At 45.5% G+C, this 26,240-nt stretch overlaps 1 protein-coding gene across 5 annotated transcripts in view; it reads right to left on the minus strand.

The window, feature by feature from the left end:
- Positions 1–26,240, minus strand: part of LOC140393014 (cGMP-dependent protein kinase 1) — a 1,245,261-nt gene that overhangs the window by 216,240 nt on the left and 1,002,781 nt on the right. For 4 of the 5 annotated variants that reach the window (XM_072478937.1, XM_072478935.1, XM_072478933.1 and 1 more), the window contains exons 8-9: positions 21,925–21,990; positions 250–324 (exon numbers count right to left, since the gene is read on the minus strand). In XM_072478937.1, coding sequence (XP_072335038.1) covers positions 250–324; positions 21,925–21,990 — 141 coding nt within the window. The remainder of the gene's footprint in view (positions 1–249; positions 325–21,924; positions 21,991–26,240) is intronic. The other variant, XM_072478938.1, reaches the window with a different exon arrangement.

The following is a 26,240-nucleotide window of genomic DNA, read 5'->3' on the forward strand; positions in this document are numbered from 1 at the left end:
ATGGTCAAATCTCAGTTCAAATGGTTATTTTTAGATGGTAACTTTCCACAAAACATTGGCTACTTTATTTCACTAAGAACATTTGTACATGATCGTGATTTCTCCTTCTAAACCTAGGAAGACGTTTTGAGATCTCATCACAAAATGATACCAAAGGGATTGTTCTCCTTGCCAATTAATTATGTCGAACCGCCAGTGGCAGACAGCAATGACAAAGGTAAACTTCAAGAAGATATGTGAGCGACATACTTAGCTTTAGCTTCAGCATCTTCGTAGGCTTTGTTGGAAACATCTTCCAGGCCTCCGATCAGGTGTTTGAATGAACTGTAACAGTCAGAACACAGCGTTCAGCAAATCCACATTCTTACCGAACAATGTAAACTGAAAGAAGGAAGGACACAAGTCAATCCAGACAGAGCAAACACAAAGCAGGAATACAATACACTGTTCCTGTAACATTTAATGTCAGGACAATCTGAAACAGATATGCATATACAGACATACACATATACACATGCACACGCATAGACATATTCAGCTGTGTTTTTTAATCAAATGTGTTTGAACTAATATTTCACATTTTCACACTTGAAAATTAAACATTGGAGACATGATGAAAAATCCTTTCCAGTGTTTAAGATCTGGAATGTGCTGCCTGAGAGTCTGGTGGAGACAGGCTCAATTGAGACATTCAATAAGGAACTGGATTATTATCTGAAAAGGACAGATGTGCAGGGAAATGGGGGGGGGGGGGGGGGGGGGGGAGAGGCAGGGCAATGGCACTCGTGGCATTGCTCATTTGGATAGCCGGCATTGGAACGAGAGGCTAAATGGCCTCTTTCTGTGCTGAAACAATTCTTTTAGAAAAAAAATTGATATTACCCAATTATTTTTTCCAATTAAGGGGCAATTTAGCGTGGCCAATCCACTCAACCTGCACATTTTTGGGTTCTGGGGGTGAAACCTGTCATAATATGCACCCATGCACATCATGAGGTAAAAACAGGCAGTGACAGACACCCAGGTTAGCCAATCAACATACAGGACAGAACACAACCAATCACCAGACAGAACACCAGAGGGGGGGTTTCCATCTATAAAACATACGAGGCATCAGCACTCCACCTTTTTCCACTGGTGACAACTGAAGTGACAGTCAGGGTGTATATATCAGTCAGCACCTTCTACACATGGATCAGAGCTAGCCTGGTCTAGTAAGTTAGAATTAGTACTCTTAGAGTAGTAGAGTGTCAACCCACAGCCAGCTGTGTGCATTGTTACAGAAGTTCAATAAATCGTATTGAACCAGCGCCTACGGTTGGTGTATGCTTTACCATTCATTTGCATCCTGTTGCAGTCCGTGTTACCCCAGGGTGAATAACACGACATGATACCAGGAGAATTACTTCATCTGAGTAATTTACCTTGGGTAATTCGGTGACGACCAGCGGGTGCCTTCCAGCGGCATGGAGAAGATCCGGGCCCCTCCGCAGCTCCGGATCTCCGGAGGTCTCGGCGCCAACTGGCGGGTCTTCAAGCGAAGGTTCGGTCTGTGCATTGGGGCCTCGGGCCTCGAGGATGCGTCCGATGCCGGAGGGGTTGCGCTGCTCCTGTCAACTGCGGGAGACCAGACCATCCGGGTCTTCGATTCGCTCACTTTTGCCGACGGCGATCACAAGACCAAGTCCGAGACAGTGTTGGCCAAATTCGACAGTCACTGTGAAGTTGAAACGAACGAGAGCTTTGAGCGCTATGTCTTCCAGCAACGCCTTCAGGGTGGGGATGGGCCTTTCCAATCCTTTCTAACTCATCTCCGCATATTAGCGCAATCCTGCAACTACGGTGACACCACTGATTTCCTCATCAGGGATCAGATCGTGTTTGGTGTCCACTTCGACGCCCTACGGGAGCAGCTCCTAAGAATAAAAAACATGACGCTGCCAGTGGCCATCGAGACGAATAAAGTGCATGAACAGGCGAAAGGTCGCTGCTCCTGCCTTAAATCGGCAGAGCAGGACCAACTTGCCTCCCACGAGGCAGAGAGTGTGCAGGCCATCACCCGAATGCGGCGCCTTAGCATCGATGAAGGCGGCCATTTCGCGCGCTTTTCCCGGGGTCCCACGCATGCGCACCACGGACGGACGAAGCGGCCGAAGACCACACTGCGCAGGTGCGAGCGGCGGCTGACCGCATGTGCGATGACGCACGGAGCGTTACGACGTCAACGCCATAACGTGCCCGAACTGCGGCATCACCCACTTCAAGCGGCAATGCCCTGCAAGAGGCAGGCGATGTTTAAATTGAGGGAAGCCTGGCTATGATTCAGCCTTGTGCAGGTCTGCACCTCCGATCGTGGGCCAGCGATCCCAGTTCCAATGCAAACGAGTTTGAAGTGTGCAGCAAGAGCTGCTGGATTCGGAACCTAGTAACACCACGGACCCAGAGGACGACTGTTCCGGCCATTCATTTACCTGACCTGGATCACCTCCCAGTGCTGCAAAAGGTGCAGCAACTCAGAAACCGGCAAAAGTTGACATAAGATGCTCATGCTGCTGATTTGCCTGTGCTCTCTCTAGAAGATGCTGTTCACATCAAGTTGCCTGGTGGAGCTGTTGTTGTTCGATAGGCTGCTCCCAGGTCGTTCGTGGTTCGCATGGCTGATGGATCCATTGTCAGGCGCAACAGAAGGGCACTGCGCAAACTTGCATGCCCACCACCGGATCTCACGTTCCCAGCTGTCGTTATGCCTTATCCGGACACCTTGCTCCATGAGGCCACCAATCTGGCTGCAATCCCGCCTGTCAAGGCGCTGTCGTCCCTACCTCCACCTCTCAGGCAGTGGACAAGGATCCAACGCCAGCCCCAGAGATTGGGCTTATAAATATTTCCTTTGTACATATTGTTATGTATCTGCACGCTAGACACCTTACATGTACATATGCATTCACTCACCATTTACTGTAAATAGTTATATCTGTAAATATGTCGTATTTGCTCTAAGCAACCGACAATTTTTTTTTAAAAAGGGGGGATGTCATAATATGCACCCATGCACATTATGAGGTAAAAACAATCAGTGACAGACACCCAGGTTAGCCAATGAACATACAGAACAGAACACAACCAATCACCAGACAGAACACCAGAGGGGGGCTTCCAACTATAAAACACACGAGGCATCAGCGCATCGCCTTTTTCCACTGGTGACAACTGTAGTGGCAGTCAGGGTGTATATATCAGTCAGCACCTTCTACACGTGGATCAGAGCTAGCCTGGTCTAGTAAGTTAGAGTTAGTACACTTAGAGTAGTAGAGTGTCAACCCACAGCCAGCTGTGTGCATTGTTACAGAAGTTCAATAAATCGTATTGAACCAACGCCTATGTTTGATGTGTGCTTTACCGTTCATCTGCATCCTGCTGCAGTCCGTGTTACCCCAGGGTGAATAACACGGCAAAACCCCTGCAGACACGGGGAGAATGTGCAAACTCCACACGGACAATGACCCAGTGCTGGGATTCGGACCCAGGTCCTCAGCGCCGCAGTCCCAGTGCTAACCACTGTGCCACGTGCCGCCCTATGCTGAAACAATTCTATGCTTCTGAGATTCTACCGGTCCAGTCCGCCAAAAGGCTTGAAAGCCCTCTGGTTTTGTGTCTGTACATGCACTATCAACAAGCCTTTTGAGTACAGCAGTCAGATCCTACAGATATGGGCCTGTGTGGACCAATGAAAAATTGGCAGTCATGGGTTTACAAATTTATCTGATATCAAATATAATTTAACTGAGGAGGGACTAACAAGGACCCAGGGGATGTAGAAATAAAGGGTCTAGTAATGCATATTCAGTAATTAGAAGAGGAAAGTATGGTGTGAGAGCCAATTACCATGGGTTACAATCCTCCTTAAGTACAGTCAAAGAACAGGTAATACTTAATTTGTTTAATAAAAAGAAAAAGAAAACTGCAAATAGAACAGTGGGTCCAATTTGCTCGGGGCGCTTAAGGATCCGAAAGCCTTAGACATGTGAAATAATGCCCAAGGTGCAGCTTATTATCTGCTAAATAGATCTGGATGGCATATTGAGAAATCAGCATGTGGTGTGAGGTAATGTGGTGGTTCATTTTGAATGGTGTCTTACAACTAACTTGTGCCTCTGCCTCCTACTGCCTTGTCTTATCATGTAAATGTCATCACAGTCCCAGAGGATCATAGGCTGCTCCCCACTTTGAGAGAGAGCTGACTGGTGGTGATGTAACCTGAGGGTCACCATAACTCAGGCAAAAAGCAATGTTGAGAAGGCGGGTCCCTCATGGATAACCTCAGCCAGTACAGGAATTGAACCCACGCTGTTGACGTCGCTCCGCAACACGGATCAGCCATCCACCTCACTGAGCTAAACAACCTCCTTGTTTAACCATATTGAGGGTTGACAGAGTTCTTCCAACCGTATCAAGGGCTGACTTTACAAATTTCTCCCATAACATTTAACTTGCCAAGAGATTAAAAATCCACTGATCTGGGCCTTGAATATGCTCAATAATGGAGGATTCACAACCCTACGGGATAGAGCACTCAAATGATTCCCAACCCTCTGAGTGAAGAAATGTCTTCCCATCTCAGTCTCAAATGATTGACCTTTTATCCCAAGACTATGCCCACATGTTCTAGATTGCTCAGCCAGGGGAAACAACCTCTCAATGTCAACCCTATCAATCTCCTTCACAATTTTATGTTTTTCATTTTTCTAAGTTCCAGGGAGGATCGGTCTAATTTTCTCAGCCTCTCGCCTCAGCTTCTAGACTACACCAAACCTTGCAATATTGTGAGGAGCTGTCGTCCCACTTGTCGTCCCACAGAGGCTGACCTCTGCCATGGGAAGAGAACGAATGCTGCAGTTCTCTAAGTGCTAATCATCTGCATTTACGCACACAGCATGCGGAGCACACTGCGCTGCATGGCTCAGGACTACGACCGTTTCTTTTCCTGATATCTAATCCGGCCCCCAGGGCATTCAGCATTCTCACACAATCTTGGTCCTCCCAAGATATTATCCTGGTTGGGATTCTTGAAGCAAAATTGTTCCAAGAATTGACGCAAATTAGATGGGGGAGTGAAAAAGTTGGAATTGAAAACTTATAAATTACTGCTGGTGGCAATGATTAACACGCTTGCACAGTTCTTTGCTTCACTATTGTAACAGCCGTTAAGTTTGAAATGAGAATTTTAAGTACAGTAACATCACTGAGAGTAATTGCCATCATCGGGTTTGATAAGGCAGCTTGATTTTGATAAAAGGAGATGTACACACGGTGTAAAATGTGTCTGACAGCAGGGTGATTAAATGTTTGATTTTACATTCCAGTCAGTGCTCGTATCACTGAATCATCTCCTTCACATTATCAAGTGGTTACTCTAATAATTAATTCTTTGCAACACATTAGCCGAGATTTTCCTAATCTGTTGTATTTTAATAGTGTGATTATTGCAATGGATCACCCTTTCTTCACATAATTTGAATGTTTGTTTGTATTGATGACTACACATATACACGCATGCACACATACACATACAAGCATGCGCACACACACACGGACACATGTGCACACCCATGCACTTACACATGTACACATGCAATACACACACACTCACAACACCCACGCACACACACACTCAACACCCACGCACACACACTTTTTGAAAATAAATATAAAGTACTCATTTCATTTTTTTTCCAATTAAGGGGCAATTTAGCGTGGTCAATCCACCTACCTGATGTGTTGGGTGCTTTGGATCCGTGGAACACATACAGGCTACCAACACTTAAAATAGAACAACACTATTTTATTAAGCTAGAAACTGTTGAACATACTTTCACTGTGGGTTGACACGATGTTAGATTAAACTAAAGACCTATGCCTATCCTAACCAGCCTATGCACTCAGCACATGGTGAAGATCTGTGCTGTAAGCTGTAAGCTCTGTCCTTCTAAGAGGCTGCATCCCGAATGAGCGGGAAAACTGATGCCCTCTGTCTTTATAATGAGTGTGCTCTAACTGGTGATTTGGCTGCGGTGTTGTGTGTGTTGATTGGTCTTGCTGTGTGTCCATCAGTGTGTGTGTATCTGCACCATGATATACTGGTGTATATTATGACACTACTAGATTGTGGTATGGGGAGCACACGGCCAACTCTAAAGGTATGGTACAACAGAAATGGACCAGTATTTTTTAAAAACAAAACAATGTTTATTCTATGAACTCAAGTTAACCTTTTTAAAACAAACTGCGAATATCTTAGCAACAATTAATTCAAATACACCCCCCAAAGAACACAACACGAAGTAATCTGTATGCTGTCCTTTTAACACCCAGAAGACGTAACAAACCTCTAAACAGAAGCATATCAGGGTTAACATTCAATACTGAAAACATTTATAATTCTGAATTCACCAAATGATTAAGAGATAGTCCTTCATGGCAGAGAGCATAGCAGTACAGCTACATTGTCTGACTTCAGCTGCAACACACTGAAAAACGGAGCCAAAAAGACAGACACACCCAAGCTTTTCTCAAAGTGAACCTAAAAAGCAGAACCAGAGCTCAGCTCCATCCACACGCTGACGTCACTGCAGTAACATGAGCAGCCAAACATTTCTTAAAGTGACATTCTCATGACATATGAAGCACCTGAATTCTTCACTCACCAACTGTGGGCCATTGTATCTGACTAGATATAGCGCTTGGGGCTAAAGGAATCAATGTATATGGGAGGAGAGGTAGAACTTGATGATCAGCCATGATCATAATGACTGGCAGAGCAGGCTCAAAGGGCCGAATGGCCTCCTCCTGTTTCTATTTTCTATGTATGTCTCGCAATCTCAGGAATGCCTAAACGACTCAAATGCGCGTCTTATGATATCATCGGCAGTTCCTGATATCAGTTTTTCAAACTCCTAGTAGATTGAATTGTAGTCACCGGTGGCAAGATAGTTCCAGTGAGAGTGAAGGAGTCTACTCCAAGCTTCATCCATGATCTGTCTGGGATATCATGAGTCATGACAAGCTCTTTAGCTTGCTTAACTTGATTTTCATTGCAAGCACAGCGTTAGCTGATATGGTCCTTGATTTCTTTGCTCACGTTGTTCCATTTATTTTGCTTTCCTCAGACTAGACTCAATTCCTCGATGGCTTACACAGATGCACTTCAGTACCTCTTTCCTCATCTCCTTGGACTTGTGTTCCTTTGTACAAGATGCTATCTTGGCCAATCACTTCATTGTATGCCCAATACTCTCTCCTAGGGGGCGGGGGGGGGGGGGGGGCGGTGCAGGCAGCTGGGGGGGTGGGGGTGAATATGGGGGTTGGTCAGATTGGTCATTGGAGGTTGGGGAGGGATTTTGGGGCATTGGGTTGGGCTGGGATGGGCCGGGCCTTGGTGGAGAGGAGGTGGGGCAGTGTCCAATCCGGGTGTTAGGGTAAGGTCGTGGGTCAGGATGAGCCTGGTTGGAAGTTGTCAGGTCAGGTCAGGTTGGGCCTGGGAGCATTGTGTCAGTCTTTGTAACTGGGGGTACAGGGAGAGGGGTGCAGTGTCAGGTCAGTTCAGGTTTTGGGAAGATGGGGGTGAGAGTTGAGTCTAATAACCGGTGGTGGGGGGGAACATCGTTCAGGTGAGTTCTGCAAACATAACTGGTTGTCCTCACAGCGTGAGGGCTGCTCCAAGTCCTCTCACACTGTAGGGCTACTCCATCATTAACATCTTGTACCTCAACACTGGCATTGTCATCACTACATGTTATCTGTGAGTGAAAGCTGTTTCTTGTTCTTATTCTGTGCCCCAATACCATTGAACATGCTGTGCCATGAACTTACCTAGATGTTCACACACCGATGACAAACTGGTTAATAGTTTTACTAGATAACTCACCAATCCAACAAATCATTGCACCACCTTCATATCTGTTGGTCACTGTATCTGTGCAGCACCTCTCACCTTATCAGGGTCAGCACAAATGTCTTTAGCTGTCAGCACATGACCTGTGTATTTTACTTCAGTCATCTTCAGTTTCTTCTCATACAGCTTCAGATTCATCTGGCACGTTTTCTCTTGCAGTCTCACTAGATTCTAATCATCGTCTGCAATGGCTTCTTCCACATCCATAGACTAGCAACTCATTCACGATTGCCTGCACTATCTCATGCTTCTGGCATTGATACTTCTCCGAAGCATTAAAAATGTCAAACACAGCATGCAACCACCTGTACCTCCCATATAGCATCCAGAACAATCAGGAACCTGCTGCTTTCATCCAACTTCACTTACCAGTGTCTTTCCTTTGCATCCAGAGATTTAAAGATCTTTACATTGGCAAGTTGCAGGTGTTCGGTGATTGGCGTGAGATCTCTTCAAAGCTTTATTGAGATCCTTTCGATCTATGTAGTTTCTCAGCTCTCCAGCATTTTTCACTGCTGCTAATCCAGTCTGTGGAAGTTGTCACTTACTGAATTACTCTCATCTTTTCAAGTTCCTCTTTCTTGACTTTCAGGCTGGACCTGAGGGCAGCTGAACCTCTCCTTGGAAGATGTTGAGTTGGTCTCACAATCTCAGCAACTTCAAAATGATATTCACCAGGAAGATAGCCAAGACCTATGAAAACAGCTTTGTAATTTTTGAGGGATTTGTTCAGCAGTCAATATTTTGTGCTGTGCAAAACACTGAAAACCTCTTCTGGTACATAGAGGATTATCCCCAAGCTTTTTGACTTGTTTCAGCTGAGATGAGTAGATTTTGGTAAAAAACAAAGTTTCTGTCAGGGACGTAGTGGGACCCGTCCCTTCAATCTTTTCACATTATGTTCCAAACAATATGGAGGAGAAAGATGCATGCCCCCTTTCCCTCCCACCAGCTGCCACATTCGGCAAAAAAAAGCCAAATTCCATCAAAATGATGACATCAGAGGTCGCATGGTTATGGCTAACCCACGGCCACATCACACAAAGACACTTCTCCAAACAGACTCGAGCATATATAAATACATTGGTGACAAGAGCAAGTCAGAAGCCAGGAATTCTGCAGTGTGTAACTGACGCCTGACTCCTTGAAGCTTCTCCACCATCCAGAAGACAAAGGCAGGTGCGTGATGGAATAGTCTCTGTTTGCCTGGATGGGTGACAGGGGTGTGCTCAGCGGACACGTAAAAGGTAGCTCTCCTCCTGGAACCTTGAATTTAGGCACTTTTAACCCAAAAATAGGCCGCTAAACCTGGAAAAAAAACATCCTCCTCCAAAACCATCAAAATGAACGAGACATGCCAGGTAACAATTTGAGGAGCCGAAAGGGCAGCAGAATCGGCAAAAGCCTGGAGATGAAGATTGAGGCGATGACAAACAAGCAGAGTGATGAGGATTCGGTCACACCTGAACGGGATGGATTGTCAGGGCATATGCCGGGCTAATCCCCGATAAGCGAATCAACGGACTTCCTAACACAAGAGCTCCAAATGCCCAGAGACACCATCAAATTAGAAAAGGTGGCGACGGTGAAGGCGGCGGTAGCAGAGGCACTGGTCGGTCTCCTTTTAGGCGGTGATGGAAAAGTCAGAACAGCGACCGGAGGCACAGGCGGTGACGATCAGAGAGCTGGAGAAGGCTATGCCAAACCAGAGCAACCGGATTGCCTCACTAGAGACTGAGATGACAAGGTTGGTGGTGACACAAGGGATGCTGAAGGGGAAGGTTGAAGACAAAGAGAACGGTTGCGCCGTCAAAACCTCCACATTGTGGTCTAACGGAGGGTACCGAGCGCAGGAACTCTATGGAGTATGTGGCCCAGATCCTGGGAAAACCTGTCCAACAGGAAAGCTTCCCCAAGCCACCAGAAGTGGACAGAGCCTACAGGTTACTCCTGCCAAAGCCCAAAGCTGGGGAGCAGCTGTGGGCCATCATCGTGAAACTGCACCTGTACCGGGAAAATCCTGAATTGGGCAAGGCACAATGGTCCTATAAGTGGGAGGGGCACTCGATCCTGTGTACCAGGACATTGGGGCAGATCTGGCCATACTCGGGCGGAATTCAATGCAGCCACGACGGCCCTATACAGAAGTACCGTGATACTGCACCCCGCCAACCTCAGGGTAAGAAGTACTACTTCACCGCACAGGCAGAAGCAGATGATTTGGTGCGTAATCACAGGCTGGGAGGACAAGCAGTGAACTCGAACTCTGGTTGACTGTTGAAAAAGAAGAGGCTACTTGTGTGGGTTAGATTTGCCTCGTTTTCGGTCTGCCTGTGAGTCTCAGGAAGGAGGGGACGAGAGGGGTAAGGTACAGAAAGGGGTGAGGAGGAGTGTTATGGGTCTGGGTTTACAGAACCCCAAAGTGTTTCATGGAGTTCAACCGACCCACAATGTTCAACAGATTGTGGTGTGGGAAGCACACGGCGTACTCTCCAGATGTGATACAGCAGAAATGGACAAATGGTTTTTAAAACAAAACAATGTTTATTCTACAAACTCAAGTTAACCTTTTAAAAACAAACATTGAATATCTTAACACCCATTACTTCAAAGATAACCCCAAAAGACTACACAATAAATGATCCTTCAAACTGTTCCTTTAACCATCCAAAAGACTTCAAACCTTCAAAAACAGACATGAGGTTACATTCAATATATTTATAGTCTTTGGATTGCAGAAATCAACAGACCAGCCCTGTGTTTCTTCCTGCAGCTCACAGCAAAACACACAGACACTGCCTTCTCAAACTGAAACTCAAAAAAGCAGAAGTGAGCTCAGCTTCCCCCCACCCTCTGACATCACTTCAGTAATATGATAAGCTCCATTTCTTAAAGTTACATTGCTTAAACATCCATGTCTTAAAGTTACATTGCTTAAACATCCATGTCTTAAAGGTACTCTCACATGACAGGAGGAAAGGGGATGGAGAGAAACATAACCGGTAGGGGAAGGTAAAGATCACTCCTGTGAGGGGCCATCACACTAGCGGGTGAGCTAGCACAGGGAAGCACGGGCAAGAGGGGCCGCGGCACAAGGAAGAAGGGTGGCAGGGAGGGTGAAGGCATGCAAACGGAATGCAAGGGACAAGGGACAAAGTCACAGGGGACTGGTCTGAGGGCAAGTTAAGGCCCAAACCAAACTGTAAATAAACACTTGTAATTATGTTCTCTGGCAATATTGGGGATAGTAAAATATATATGCCATCTGAAGTGGGGGTCATGGCCAGAGTTGTAGCAAAGACACTTGTTTATAAATAGATGTGTTGGTTCTTTGTTTTCTTTTTTTTAAAGTGCGGTTTTGGAATTCGTAATTCATGAATTATTGAATACAAAATATGAAAATCCAGTAAAAACATTAAAAAAGAAAGCTCGGCACCATCCAGGATAAAGCAGCCTGCTTGATTGGTATCCCGCTCACCAACTTAAATATTTACTCCGTTCGCCTGCAGCGCAAGGCAGTAGGAATGTGAACCATTTATAAGTTGTACTGTAGCAACTTATCAGACACGCACGTGCACAAGCACGGTTTCAGACATATGTTAAATACAGGCCTTGGTTGTTGAAACTGACTACCCTGTGGCCCAATGAGTACACAGACGGATCAGAGTCATACAGACCAAGGAAGTCCCAGTCCACAGAAGGAACCAATTTGATCCCAGAATCCCCAGGTTACACCAGAAAAATCCACCAGGTTACCGGTTCTCAGTCACTAGTGGAAGGTAGTATTAGACAGGAAATCAGGGATTCATGTGATAAAGGAACATCTGTGATTATGGGTGACTTTAATCTGCATATAGATTGGGTGACTCAAATTAGTCACAGTACAATAGAGGAGGAATTTCTGGGGTGTACACTGAGGAACCAACAAGGGAACAGGGTGTTGTGTAACGAGAAAGGATTAGTTGGCAATCCAGTTGTGAGAGAACCCTTGGGGATGAGTGACCATAATATGATGGAATTCTTTATCAAAATAGGTAGTGAGATAGTTGATGAACCATTACCGAAAGGACAGACAGTGGACAGGCAATGGCAGGCATTCAAGGAACAAATAGGTGAACTCCAAAAGTTGTTTATTCCTACTTGGCGCAAGAGCAGAAAGGGAACTGTGACCAAGCTATGGTTTACATTTTTTTCCTTCTTGTTTTAAAATAAATTTGTAGTACCCAATTCTTTTTATTCCAATTATTGGGCAATTTAGGGTGGCCAATCCACCTACCCGGCACATCTTTGGGTTGTGGGAGGTGAGACCGATGCAGGCACGGGGAGAATGTTCAAACGCCACACAGATAGTGACCCGGGGCCGGGATCGAACCCGGGTCCTCAGCACCATGAGGCATCAGTGTTAACCACTGCAGCACCATGCTGCCTATAAACCATGGTTTACAAGGGAAGTTAGAGATTATTATTAGATTCAAAGTAGAGGCATACAAATTAACAAGAAAAAGCAATAGACCTGAGGATTGGGATCAGTTTAAAATTCAGCGAAGGCGGACCAAGGAATTGATTAAGAAGGGGAAAATACAATATGAAAGTAAGTTAGCGGGGAACGTAAAACTGACTGTAAATGTTTCTATAGGGTGTAAAGAGAGAACGATTGACAAAAACGAATGTTTTCTTTTTTAAAATAAATTTAGAGTACCCAATTCATTTTTTCCAATTAAGGGGCAATTTAGCGTGGCCAATCTACCTGCCCAGCACATCTTTGGGGTGTGGGGGTGAAACCCACGCAAACACAGGGAGTATGTGCAAACTCCACACGGGCAGTGACCCAGAGCTGGGATCGAACCTGGGACCTCGGTGCCGTGCGGCAGGTGCTATCCACTGCGCCACCGTGCTGCCCTAACTAATGTTTTCTTACAGTGAAAAACAGGGGAAACACAATAGAGAACATGCCATATGCTGGTTTAGCACACTGGGCTAAATCGCTGACTTTTAAAGAATACCAAGGCAGGCCAGCAGCACGGTTCAATTCCCGTACCAGCCTCCCCGAACAGGCGCTGGAATGTGGCGACTAGGGGCTTTTCAGTAACTTCATTGAAGCCTACTTGTGACAATAAGCGATTTTCATTTCAAAGACATGGCTGAGGAACTGAATTCGTACTTTGCTTCTGTCTTCACAAAGGAAGACATGAATAATGCACCGAAAGTTCTGAGTGAGGAGCTGAAGGAAATTAGTAATAGGAGAGAAATGTTTTTGGGGAAATTAATGGAATTGAAGGCAGATAAATCTCCAGGGGCCGATAATCTTCATCCCAGAGTACTTAACGAAGTGGCGCTAGAAATAGTAGATCCATCGGTGGTCATTTTCCAAAATTCTTTGCACCCTGCAATGGTTCCTACAGATTGGAAGGCAGCTGATATAACCTCGCTATTCAAAAAGGGAAGTAAAGGGAAAATAGGGAACTATAGACCAGCGGGTCTAACGTCAGTAGTAGGGAAGTTACTAGAGTCCATTATTTAGGGTTTCATAGCACAACATTTGCAAAGCAATGGTATAATTAGACAAAGTCAGCATGGATTTACTAAAAGGAAATCGTGCTTGACAAATCTACTAGAATTCTTTGAAGATGTAACGAGTAGAGTTGACCAAAGAGACCCGGTAGATGTGCTTTATTTAGACATGGCTTTTGACAAGGTCTCAGATAGCAGATTATTATGTAAAGTTAAAGCACATGGGATTTCAGGTAGTGTTTTAAGATTGATAGGAAGCTGGTTAGCAACCAGGAAGCAAAAAGTTGGAATAAATGGGTCTTTTTCCGATTGGCAGACAATGACTCGTGGGGATCTGTGCTAGAACCCCAACTGTTCACAATATATAAATGATTTTGACAAGAGAATTAAATGTAGTATCTCCAAATTTGCAGATGCTACAAAGTTGGGTGGGTGGGTGAGCGGTGAGGAGAATGCACAGATGATTTGGACAGGCTGAGTGAGTGGGCATATGCATAGCAGATGCAGTATAATGTGGACAAATGTGAGATTATTCGCTTCAGTAGCAAAAATAGGAAGGCAGATTATTATTTAAATGGTGATAAATTGAGAGAGGTGGATATTCAGCGAAATCTTGGTGACCTCAGCTATCAGTCATTGAAAGTACTCGCCCAGGTACAGCAGGAAGGTAAATGGTGTGTTGGCCCTTATTGCAAGAGGATTTGAGAATAGGAGTAGGGATGTTTTACTGAAATTGTATAGGGCATTGGTGAGGCCACAACTGGAGTATTGTGTGCAGTTTTGGTGTCTTTATCTGAGGAAGGATGTTCTTGCTATGGAGAGAGTGCAGCGAAGGTTTACCTGGCAGTTTACCTGGCTGATTCCTGGGATGGCGGGACTATCATATGAGCAGAGACTAAGTCAGTTAAAATTATATACGGTGTTTAGAAGAGTGAGAGGGGATCTCATAGAAATTTATAAAATTCTAACAGTATTAGACGGGGTCGATTCAGAAAGAATCTTCCAGATGGTGGGGGAGTCCAAAACTAGGGGTCATAGTTTAGGATAAGGGGGTAAACCTTTTTGGTGAGGAGAAATATCTTCACCCAGAGTGTGGTGAATCTGTGGAATTCACTACCACAGAAAGTAGTTGAGGCCAAAACTTTGTGTAATTTCAAGAAGAAATCAGACATAGCTCTTGGGGCGAAAGGGGTCAAGGTATATGGGGGCTGAAGGGGTCAAGGGATATGGGGGCTAAAGGGGTCAAGGGATATGGGGGCTAAAGGGGCCAAGGGATATGGTGGAGGGAAGGATGGATCAGAGCATTGAACTTGATGATCAGCCATGATCATAATGAATGGCAGAGCAGGCTCGAAGTGCCGAATGACCTCCTCCTGCTTCTATTTTCTATGTATGTTTCAATGTATTACATGTTCAATGAGCTATGGGTAGGCAAGTGTCGGAAGAGCTGGGAGGGTCTCCCAGGACTGGAACAGTTTACCGAGTCTGAGGAACCTAACAGCCATTCGGGGACCTGATCAGAGAAAACTGTGAACAAGGAGTATGTAAGGCAGCAATTAGGGAAATATGTAAATTGATATCCTTCCTTTACAGCCTGCAAATGTGAATATTGAAAATAAGATTCTTCAGAAAAAAAACAGAGGTATGAGCATAATTGGTCAGGTGACAGTCACTCGGGAATGAATAGTAATGCATTGCTCAGTGGTGTGATGGAACTAGGGTTCTCTGATATGAGTCCCATTCCATGGAGCTCACAAACACAATGGCTGTAAGACCTACCATGGCATTGAGCAGCGCTGTGGCGTAGTGGTTAGCACTGCTATCTCACAGCACTGAGGACCCGGGTCCGATCCTGGCCCGAGTCACTGTCCGTGTAGAATTTGCACATTCTCCCTGTGTCTGCGTGGGTCTCACCCACACAACCCAAAAGATGTGCAGAGTAGGTGAACTAGCCAAGCTAAATTGAATCGAGAGAGCAAATCGAGAAAAGATGATCTACTGTTGAATCACAGATACAGGAGCAAAAGTCTTTTTGGAAAAAAGCAAAAGACCCAGGAGGAAAGAGAGTGCTAAAAACGAGGGTCGCCGAATCCCGAAATGGCGATCTTTGGAGTGTCGGGAGACCCGGGAGTCCAGGGGGCAAGAGAGGCTGACGTTTTGGCCTTTGCCTAACAGGTAACATGGATCAACACACAAGTACAGACTAGGACAGGTTACTGACCAGACCAGGTTCCAGACCAGCACAGGTTCTAAACCAGCACAGGATTCAGACTAGAAAAGGTGACAGACCGGAAAAGATTACAAACCAGAAAGGATTACAAACCAAAAAAGATTACAGGCGAGAAAGGATTAAAGCAGAAAAGATTATAGACCAGAAAAGATTCCAGTCCAGAAAAGATTACAGACCAGGAAGGAATACAAACTGGAAAAGATTACAGACTGCAAAGGATTACAGCCTGGAATAGGTTGCACACCGGAAAACATTATAGACTTGAAAAGATTACAGACTGGAAAGGATTACAGACTGGAAAAGATTACAAACCGGAAATTATTACAGACTGGAAAAGATTATAGACTGGAAAAGATTGCAGGCCAGAAAAGATTACATGCAGGAAAAGATTACACACCAGAAAGGATTACAGACTGGAAAAGATTACAGACGAGACAAGATTATAGACTGGACAAGATTACAGACCGGAAAAGATTACAGACCGGAAAAAATTACAGACCAAAAAAGATTACAAACCGGAAAAGATTACAGACTGGAACAAATTACACACTGGAAAAGATTATAGACTAGAAAAGATTATAGACTGGAAAAGATTACAGACCAGAAAAGATTACATGCAGGAAAAGATTACAGACCGGAAAAGATTACAGACCGGAGTCCAGGGGGCAGGAGAGGCTGACGTTTTGGCCTTTGCCTCCTTGGTAGCCCGGAGATGGATCTTATTACCCTGGAGGGTCTCGGAGCCCCCGAAATCGGGGTATGGGTTAGCAACATGGCTGGGTTTCTCAGGCTTGAGAAAATTAAGTTAGCCCTAAGAGGATCGACATTAGGGTTTGTGTGGAGGTGGGTGGCAGCCGTTTATCGACTTCTTCGGGGGAAACTAAACTGTTAGCAGATACAATAGGTGGGGGGGGTTGGGAATGAGGGGCTAGGGGAAGTTAGTTTAGTTTAGTTTAGGCGGGATCAGCGAGAGGAGATGGAGTGACTTGGGAATTATGTTTATAAGCTATGTTGGCGGGATATGATTGTTGGTTGTTACGGGGGTGTTACGTACTGAATTATGATGACATTTGTATTTGTATCTTTTGTAGTTAAAAAACCATAATTGCCTTAATAAAATGTTTGTTAAAAAAACAAAAAGGAAAGAGAGAGTACAGGGTCAACATGTTCCCATGATAGTAAAAGTTGGGAGCAATACATTCAGAGACCTTTTTCTTCAGCACCTCCCTGCACATACTATACACCTCTAGGGCTTCTGCTGTTTGAGCCCTTGATATCTGGCATAAGACTCCTTTTTTATCCTTATCCAACCCTGGGTATCCTTTGATATATCCCAGACTACAGCAGGATACAGACTATAACTGGATACAGACTAGATCTGGACAGAGACTAAAACTTCATAAAGTCGAGAATGGAACAAAGACTAGAGCAGGATACAAACTCGAGCAGGACACAGACTAGAATAGGATGCAGACTGGAACAGGACGCAGACTAGAACAGGATATAGACTAGAGCAGGATACAGACGAGAACAGGATACAAACAAGAACAGGATGCAGACTAAAGCAGGACGTAGACTAGAACTGCATACACACTAGCACTGGACACAGACATGAGCAGGACTCAGACTAGAACAGGATACAGGCGGTAGTAGGTTACAGGCTAGAAGATACAGACCAGAACAGGATACATACTGGAACAGGACACAGACTGAACAGGATATAGACTAGAACAGGATACAGATTAGAACTGAAAGGACACCAACAAGAACTTGACACAAACTAGGACTGGACACCGACTAGAACGGGACACCGACTAGAACTGGACACCGACTAGAACTGGACACCTACTAGAACAGGATACAGATGGTAGTGTGTTACAGACTAGAACAGGGTACAGACTAGTACACAATGCAGACTGGAGTAAGATACAGACTAGAACAGGACACAGACTAGAATTGGACAGAGACTAGAACTGGACACAGACTAGAACTGGGCACTGACTAGAACTGGGCACTGACTAGAACTGGGCACAGACTGGAACAGGATACAGACTAGAACTGGACACAGACTAGAACTGGGCACTGACTAGAACTGGGCACTGACTAGAACTGGGCACAGACTGGAACAGGATACAGACTAGAACTGGACACAGACTAGAATTGGACAGAGACTAGAACAGGACACAGGCTAGACCTGGTCACAGGCTAGACCTGGACACAGACTAGAACTGGACACAGACTAGAACTGGACACAGACTAGAACTGGGCACTGACTAGAACTGGGCACTGACTAGAACTGGGCACAGACTGGAACAGGATACAGACTAGAACATGGTGCAGACTGGAACAGGACATGGACTAGAACAGGACACAGACTAGAACTGGACACCGATTAGAACTGGGCACAGACTAGAGTAGGATGCAGACTAGAACAGGATACAGATGGTAATAGGTTACATTCTAGAACATGATTCAGACCAGAACAGGATTCAGTCTAGAGCAGGACACAGATGAGAACTGGATACAGATTAGATCTTGACACAGACTAAAACATCATACAGTCTAGAATGGGACATAGCCAAGAGCAGGATACAGACTAGGGCGGGGCACAGACTAGAACGGGATACAGACTAGAACAGGGTACAGAATGAAACAGGACACAGACTAGAACAGGATATAGTCTAGAACAGGATGCAGACTAGAGCAGGACATAGATTAGAATTGGACACATGCTAAAACCAGAAAAAGATTAGAACTGGACACTGACTGGAATTGGATACCGACTAGAACTGGATAAAGATTAGAGTAGAATATAGCCTTGAAAATGATAGAGTAGAATATGATGTAGAGTAGACCAGGATACAGTGTAGAACAGGGAGCGAGATTCTCTAATCCCGCGGCAGAGTGTCCATGGCGTTGTAAATGCGTTGCGTTTTACGACAGCGTGAACGGGCCGGCCCCACGCCTAATTCTGGCCCCTACAGAGGGCCAGCACAGCACTGGAGCGGTTAACGCCACTCTCACTGCTGATCCCGGCGCGAACAGGGCGCCGCGGGATCGCGCGTGCGCAGTGGCGTGAGCGCCAATGCGCACATGCACAGTGGCACCGGCTCCATCGCGCGCATGCGCAGTGGATTCCTTCAATGCCCCGATGGGGTGTTGAAGGAATCCACTGCGCGTGCGCGCGATGGGCCCCGATCGCGGGCCAGGTCAAAGCCCCCCTCCCACTCCACAGGCCGCCCCCCCAGCCCTTCCACGCTGAGGACCCGCCGGCTGAGAGCAGGTGTGGACGGCACTGGCGGGATTCAGTGTTTTCACGATGGTCGCTGGGCCCATCCCGGGCCGAGAATCGGTGGGCCGGCCGCGTAGAGGGACCCGCAACCGGCGCCCCGCCAGCCACGTCGACGCCAATGGCGCCGTGCCAGCATCGGTGTGGCGTGGCGCAATTCGCGCCGGTCGCGGGGATTCTCCGGCCCGGCTCCAGGCTGAGAGAATCCCGCCCAGGATATGGACGATAACAGGGTCAGACTAGAGCAGCGTACAGACTGGAACAGGACACTGACTAGAACAGGATACAGAGTAGAGGAGGATACAGACTAGAGCAGGATAAAAACTAGAGAAGGATCCAGACCAGAACAGGACATAGACTAGAACAGGATTCAGCCTAGAACAGGATACGCACCGGACCAGGATACCGATCAGTACAGATCAGAAATGAAGATATAGATCAGAACAGATTACAGAACAACACAGAGAAGAATAAGTTCCATTGCTACAGAGTGCCGGCCTTGGGAGGAGTTGTCTTATCTACCTCTGCACTTGGATTTGTGGGACTTATATTTTACTTGAGGCTGACATTTTGCAGAGAAGTTACATTGCAATGCTATATGTCACACTTGTGGCTGCTTGAGGTGGTCTCACTTGGCTGTACTGTGATTTCACAAGTTGACTGAGAGAAAGTTAAAGCACTTAATTAGCTTAACCTCATGTCTACTCTGGAGGTCTTGGGATAAACTGAACTACTTTTGCCATTATTTTTACGGCCTGACTCATTTCTTTCAGGCTACTTCCAACTGTGAAGCCGACCTCTTACACTTTTCTGAGCCTCTGATTGCAGGACCCAGGCCACAGGGCTACACCTTGACAGTCTTGCTTTGAAACCTAACTGCTTAAGTTTTTGCTTTGCCCCATTTATGGCCTGTGATGCTGGCTTGTTCTCTGGTAATGACGCATTAGTAGATGACATATTTCATTAGAATGTCAAGGCCTTAGAGAGGGTGCAGTGGAGATTCACTTCAATAATAATAGGAGTAATAGGTGGAGAGATGAGATTTGCTGGGTTTTCTGTCTCTCGGGCAGAGAAGCCTAGGGGGGAGATGTAATTGTGGTAGCGAAATTATAAAGTGTGGAGCAGTTTTGGCAAAAGTGCTCACACTGTCAAAAGGGTTAGTAAGCAGAGGACTCAGGATAATTGCCCAAAGACCCAGGTGGAAGATGAGGAGATTTTGGGCGAGATTCTCCACCCCGCCCTACCAGTTTTCAGGTGCGGCGCTCCCCCGCCGGAGGCGGGATTCTCCGTTCTGCCAGCTGGCCAATGGGGTTTCCATTTGTGGGCAGTCCCACGCTGTCGGGAAATCCCCGGGCGAAATATGCATGGGTGCGTTGACGGTGCAACGGAGAATCCCGACAGCGTAAAATCCAGTCCTTTGGTTTTTTAACGCAGCAAGTTACAATCTTCAATTTATTTTTATTCATCTAATGAATTCACTAATTTCTCTTGAACGGAGAGTCAACCAAATTATCTAGGCCAGACCAGGTAAGGATGGCAGATTTTCTTCACTAAAGGACATTAGTGAACCAGATGGATTTTTACAAAACTCAACAAGAGTTTCATGGTCATCTTTAGACTTGAAATTTCAGATTTTTAAAAAAATTCACAGTTTGCCACCTCATGGAGGGATTCAAACCCAGGTTTCCAGATCATTACCTGGGGTCTTTGGATTACTAGTACAGGGGCAATACCATTATGCCACCCAACTCCCCCCCCCCCCCGTGGATCAGCCAATTGAAAGGATGGTGGAAGCAGATTCAACAGTAACTTTCAAAAAGGATCTCGATAAATGTGGGAAAGGAAAAAAAAACGTAGAGCTATGGGGAAAGAGCAGGAAAGTGGCACTAGCTGGAAAATTCTTTCAAAGCGTTGGCATAGGCGCGATGGCCGAGTCATCTCCTCCTGTGCTCATTGAGTCTATGTTCTATTTCCTGCTTCGAGTGTTCGTTCCAAGAGGTTACATTCTAACATTCTCAAAATGAATATGTGTCATCCTGATTAATTGACCTGACATGAGGTAATTGGGCTTCCACTGTTCCAGTTGTGGTTTCCACAGCCTGTTCATCATCTGAGTTCAATATACGCATTCACTGCCTGCCACCCGCCAATTTGTCTTTAAACCTGCCGGAATTCCCTTTGAAACACAACATCTAAACATCGCACAATCACAACATCAGTTCCCCGGATAACAAAATGATCCAGGATACCAAACTGTGACACAAGAAAACCATTCAATGTATGTCTTGGACGTGACTTGACGATTTAATTTTGAACTGTATCTCGCAAGTCATTCCACTCAGATTACGTGACTCAAGTTGAAATTTTGCATGAACTTTGTTCATATGACAGCTGGAATTTGGCTTTAATTCTCAATACCATTGTAACTGAGTAATGTCTTTGTTAGAGTTGCGAATTCAATTTTGCGCACAGAGTAAAATGCCAATATTTATAAATGAACCAATCACGGCAATAACAAACTGTTCAGCAAGTGTGTCATATCTTTATTTTCTGCGGTTGTTACAATTAATCATGAACAACATTTCTCGGAAGTTTAAGACTGACAGAGCTACAATCCCCATTCGTCAGCCGCACCTAGGGGTAGATTGACACTACCTGAATGGTATTCGGAGCAGGGTGGGTGGCATAACTATTATAGAACAATCCCGATTTTCATTCCAATAATAATTGCCCTCTATTGCCTCTTGCCCTGTATCCCTGACATGGGACATCTTTGGTGTGCACCAGCTGGTATCAAAGCTGTTATTTCACACTTCTGGTGAGTGTTTGTAAGTGTCATGTGACCCTATAGATGTAATAATGCATCGACACATTACAATCTTATATGGACGTTGATATTTGCAGATATGTAAATGTGGAAGTGATAAGATTGGTTTTACTTACTCTCTGTCAATCACTAGGCAGGTCACTGCTTCAGCTGCGATGACATTGGCTGTCCTCACATCCTCTCTGTGAAAGGAAACAGAAGGAGAGTGTAAACTACGGCTCTAGACTTCATTTAGACTCGTTGGAACCAAGGACAATTTTGTGTAACTTTAAATTTCTACAGCAGCAGGAAACCTGCTGGGTATTGGATCTGTCATATATTACTCAAGCTGTGAAAGAATATCGGGCAATGTGTCCATTGGTAGCCAGAGGGAGGGCATTATTAGAGTGTCAGTCCCACACTGCTGAATAGCTCAGATGAGTGACAATAATCCTTTATCACAAAGATGATGCACTGTCAACATCATTCACTTCAGCAAGCTGTAGTGAAAAGCCTGGAGCCATTCATCTCCTTAAACTAACACGGGGTCATACATCTTCCCAATGGAAACCAGGCAAGCATTAAAATCTAGCCTTGGAACCTATTCCAGGCTCGGGCCACCAGAGGACGCCTACCAAAGTCAAATCAAATAACAGGGTATAGCAGTCAACAGGCTGCCTCCACCGCTGCTGTGTCAGAACTGGACCTAGAGGTAGTGATAGGGTATGAAAGATGAATAAGTTTTGAATGCATAATGGTGGCATGGGCATTTATAAATTGTATATATTCTTCACTATTATAAATATATTTTGCATTTGTCCCTCTGCAAGTCTCAAGTTTTCAAAGACTAACCGATGTGATGCAAGGTCCCAAGCGTTCATTCAAGGATTCAAATCTTCTTTTAAAATTATTTCATGGCTAGGTCAGCATTTGGTCTCTCATCCTTGATTGCCCTTGAGAAGGTCATGGTGAGCTGCCTTCTTGAACAGCCACAGTCTCTGAGGTGTAGGAACACCCACAGTGCTGTTAGAGAGGGAGTTCCAGATTTTTACCCAGTGACAGTGAAGGAACCAGCGATATATTTCCTTGCCAGGATGGTGTGTGACTTGGAGGGGAACTTCCAGATGAATAGGTTCCCAGATAACTGCTGCCCTTGTCCTTCTAGGTGGTAGAGACCATGGGTTGGTAGGTACTGCTGAAGGAGTCTTGCTGAGTTCTTGCAGTGCATCTTGTAGATGGTGCACACAGCTGCCAGTGTTGGGGAGGAGGTGGATAAGGTGCCAAACAAGCGGACTGCTTTTCCTGGATGGTGTTGAGCTTCTTGAGTGTTGTTGGGAGCTATACTCATCCAGGCAAGTGCAGAGTATTTCATCACACTCCTGACTTGTGCTTTTTAGATTGCAGGCAGGCTTTGGGGTGTCATGAGGTGAGTTACTCTCCGCAAAATGTCTAGTCTCTGACCTTCTCTTGCAGCACAGCATTTATATGGCTGTTCCAGTTCAGTGCCTGCCCAATAGTAATTCCCAGGATGTTGATTGCGAGGGATTCAGCAATGGTAATACAATTGGATATCAAGGGAGATGGTTTGATTCTCTCTTGTTGGAGATGGTGTCATGTGAGTGTCCCTTCAAGAAAGGTTTTGTCTTACTACTGGCTTGTAGCACGGCTTCAGTGATGTCATTTGTGGGTGGAGCTGGGCTGTGGCTGTCAGGTAAGAGGGGATTTAGTGTTTTGGTTTCCTTTTCAGATTGTTGGTTTGGCCTGTAGACGGGCAACAGTATTCTCCTGTTTTCTCTGTTTTTATTTTAAAGATGTTCCAGTGAACTGAAAGCACATTGGGTGTGGCAAACTGCCTTGGTAACTTTAAAGATAGAGTTGCTTTCTGGAAGGAGTTTTGAATCTGCTGGTTGGAGGCTGGACCTCATGGAAAGGACCAGTCCTATTCAAATGAGATTACAGTGTGCTGGGCCACGCCGTTGAAAGGGGTTTTGGTTTATTGGATTTTGCATTGAATTGGAACAGCTACTAAGGGGGATTCATTAAGAGTTATATATATAGATTATATATAGCTGTTGTGTCTTTTTTCATGTTTGTAATTGATATCAAATTCTTGATAAGCATTTTATATGTAAACTACATTCTTATAATAAACTTTGTTTTGATAAAAGCGTCTAGGAAATCTGATGAGTCAGACCTGAAGTGAAGGCTCTTGTGCTCATCCTAGACAAATTCAACTTAAAAGTTATAGATCAGGTGATTTTCATAACACACTTTGGAGTTTCTCAGCCCTGGACTATTACAATGGTCAGAACCTGGCACTTGTGTGTGGCACGAATGTCATTTGCCACTTATCAGACAAAGCCTGTATATTGTCCAGAACTTGCTGCATTTGGACATGGACTGTTTCAGTATCTTGAGTAGTCACGAATGGTACTAAATATTATGCAATCATCAGAGAACATCCCCACTTCTGACCTTACCATAAAGGGAAGTTCATTGAAGAAGCAGCTGAAGATGGTTGTGTCCAGGACACGACCCCGAGGAACTCCGGCAGTGATGTCGTGGGACTTAGATGTTTGACCGCCACCAACCACAGCCTTTGTGTTAGAGGAGTGTTTTCCCCATGAGTCCCATTAAGTTCAGTTTTGCAGGGACTGCTCAATGCCACACTTGGTTAAATACTGCCTTGATGTCAAAGGCAGTCACTATCACCTCACCTCTGGAATCCAGCCCTTTTGTCCATGTTTGAACCAAGTCTGTAATGTGGCCAGGAGCTGAGTGACCCTGGCAGAACCCAAACTGCGTGTCCGTGAAAAAGTTATTGCAGAGTAAGTGTTTTTTGATAGTACTGTTGATGACCCCTTCCATCACTTTGCTGATGATCGAAGAGTAGACTGAATGGGCGGTAAATGGCCTGGTTGGACTTGTCCTGCCTGTTGTGTATAGGACATACCTGGGCAGTTTTCCACATTGCCAGGCAGGTGCCAGTGTTGCAGCTGCACTGGAACATTTTGGCTAATGGCACAGCTAGTTCTGGAGCACAAGTCTTCAGTATTATTTCTGGAATATTATCAGGGCCCACAGTCTTTGCAGCATCCAGTGCCTTCAACTGTTTCTTTTTTTTTTTTGTAAATATTTTATTGAAAATTTTTGGTCAACCAACACAGTACTTTGTGCATCCTTTACACAATATTATAACAACACAAATAACAATGACCTATTTTATAAACAAAAAATGAATGAATCAATAATAAATAACAAAAATGAAAACTAACCCTAATTGGCAACTGCCTTATCACAAGTAACACTCTCCAAAAATATAATTTAACAGTCCAATATATAATTATCTGTAGCAACGACCTATACATATTATACAGTATATATTAACAACCCTGAGAGTCCTTCTGGTTCCTCCTCTCCCCCCCCCCCCCCCCCCCCCCCCACCCCCCCGCCCCACCACCCCCGATCCTGGGCTGCTGCTGCTGCCTTCTTTTTTCCATTCCATCTATCTTTCTGCGAGGTATTCGACGAACGGTTGCCACCGCCTGGTGAACCCTTGAGCCGACCCCCTTAGGACGAACTTAATCCGCTCTAGCTTTATAAACCCCGCCATGTCATTTATCCAGGTCTCCACCCCCGGGGGCTTGGCTTCTTTCCACATTAGCAATATCCTGCGCCGGGCTACTAGGGACGCAAAGGCCAAAACATCGGCCTCTCTCGCCTCCTGCACTCCCGACTCTCGTGCAACCCCAAATATAGCCAATCCCCAGCTTGGTTCGACCCGGACCCCGACTACTTTTGAAAGCACCTTTGTCACCCCCATCCAAAACCCCTGTAGTGTCGGGCATGACCAAAACATATGGGTATGATTCGCTGGGCTTCTCGAGCACCTCGCACACATATCCTCCACCCCAAAAAATTTACTGAGCCGTGCTCCAGTCATATGCGCCCTGTGTAATACCTTAAACTGCATCAGGCTTAGCCTGGCACACGAGGACGACGAGTTTACCCTGCTCAGGGCATCTGCCCACAGCCCCTCCTCGATCTCCTCCCCCAGCTCTTCTTCCCATTTCCTTTTAGTTCATCTACCATAGTCTCCCCTTCGTCCCTCATTTCCCTATATATAATCTGACACCTTACCATCCCCCACCCATGTCTTTGAGATCACTCTGTCCTGCACCTCTTGTGTCGGGAGCTGCGGGAATTCCCTCACCTGTTGCCTCGCAAAAGCCCTCAGTTGCATATACCTGAATGCATTCCCTTGGGGCAACCCATATTTCTCGGTCAGCGCTCCCAGACTCGCGAACTTCCCATCCACAAACAGATCTTTCAGTTGCGTTATTCCTGCTCTTTGCCACATTCCATATCCCCCATCCATTCCCCCCGGGGCAAACCTATGGTTGTTTCTTATCGGGGACCCCCCAAGGCTCCAGTCTTTCCCCTATGCCGTCTC

Source organism: Scyliorhinus torazame, chromosome 16 (genome assembly GCF_047496885.1).
Source record: "Scyliorhinus torazame isolate Kashiwa2021f chromosome 16, sScyTor2.1, whole genome shotgun sequence".
NCBI classification, from domain to species: domain Eukaryota; kingdom Metazoa; phylum Chordata; class Chondrichthyes; order Carcharhiniformes; family Scyliorhinidae; genus Scyliorhinus; species Scyliorhinus torazame.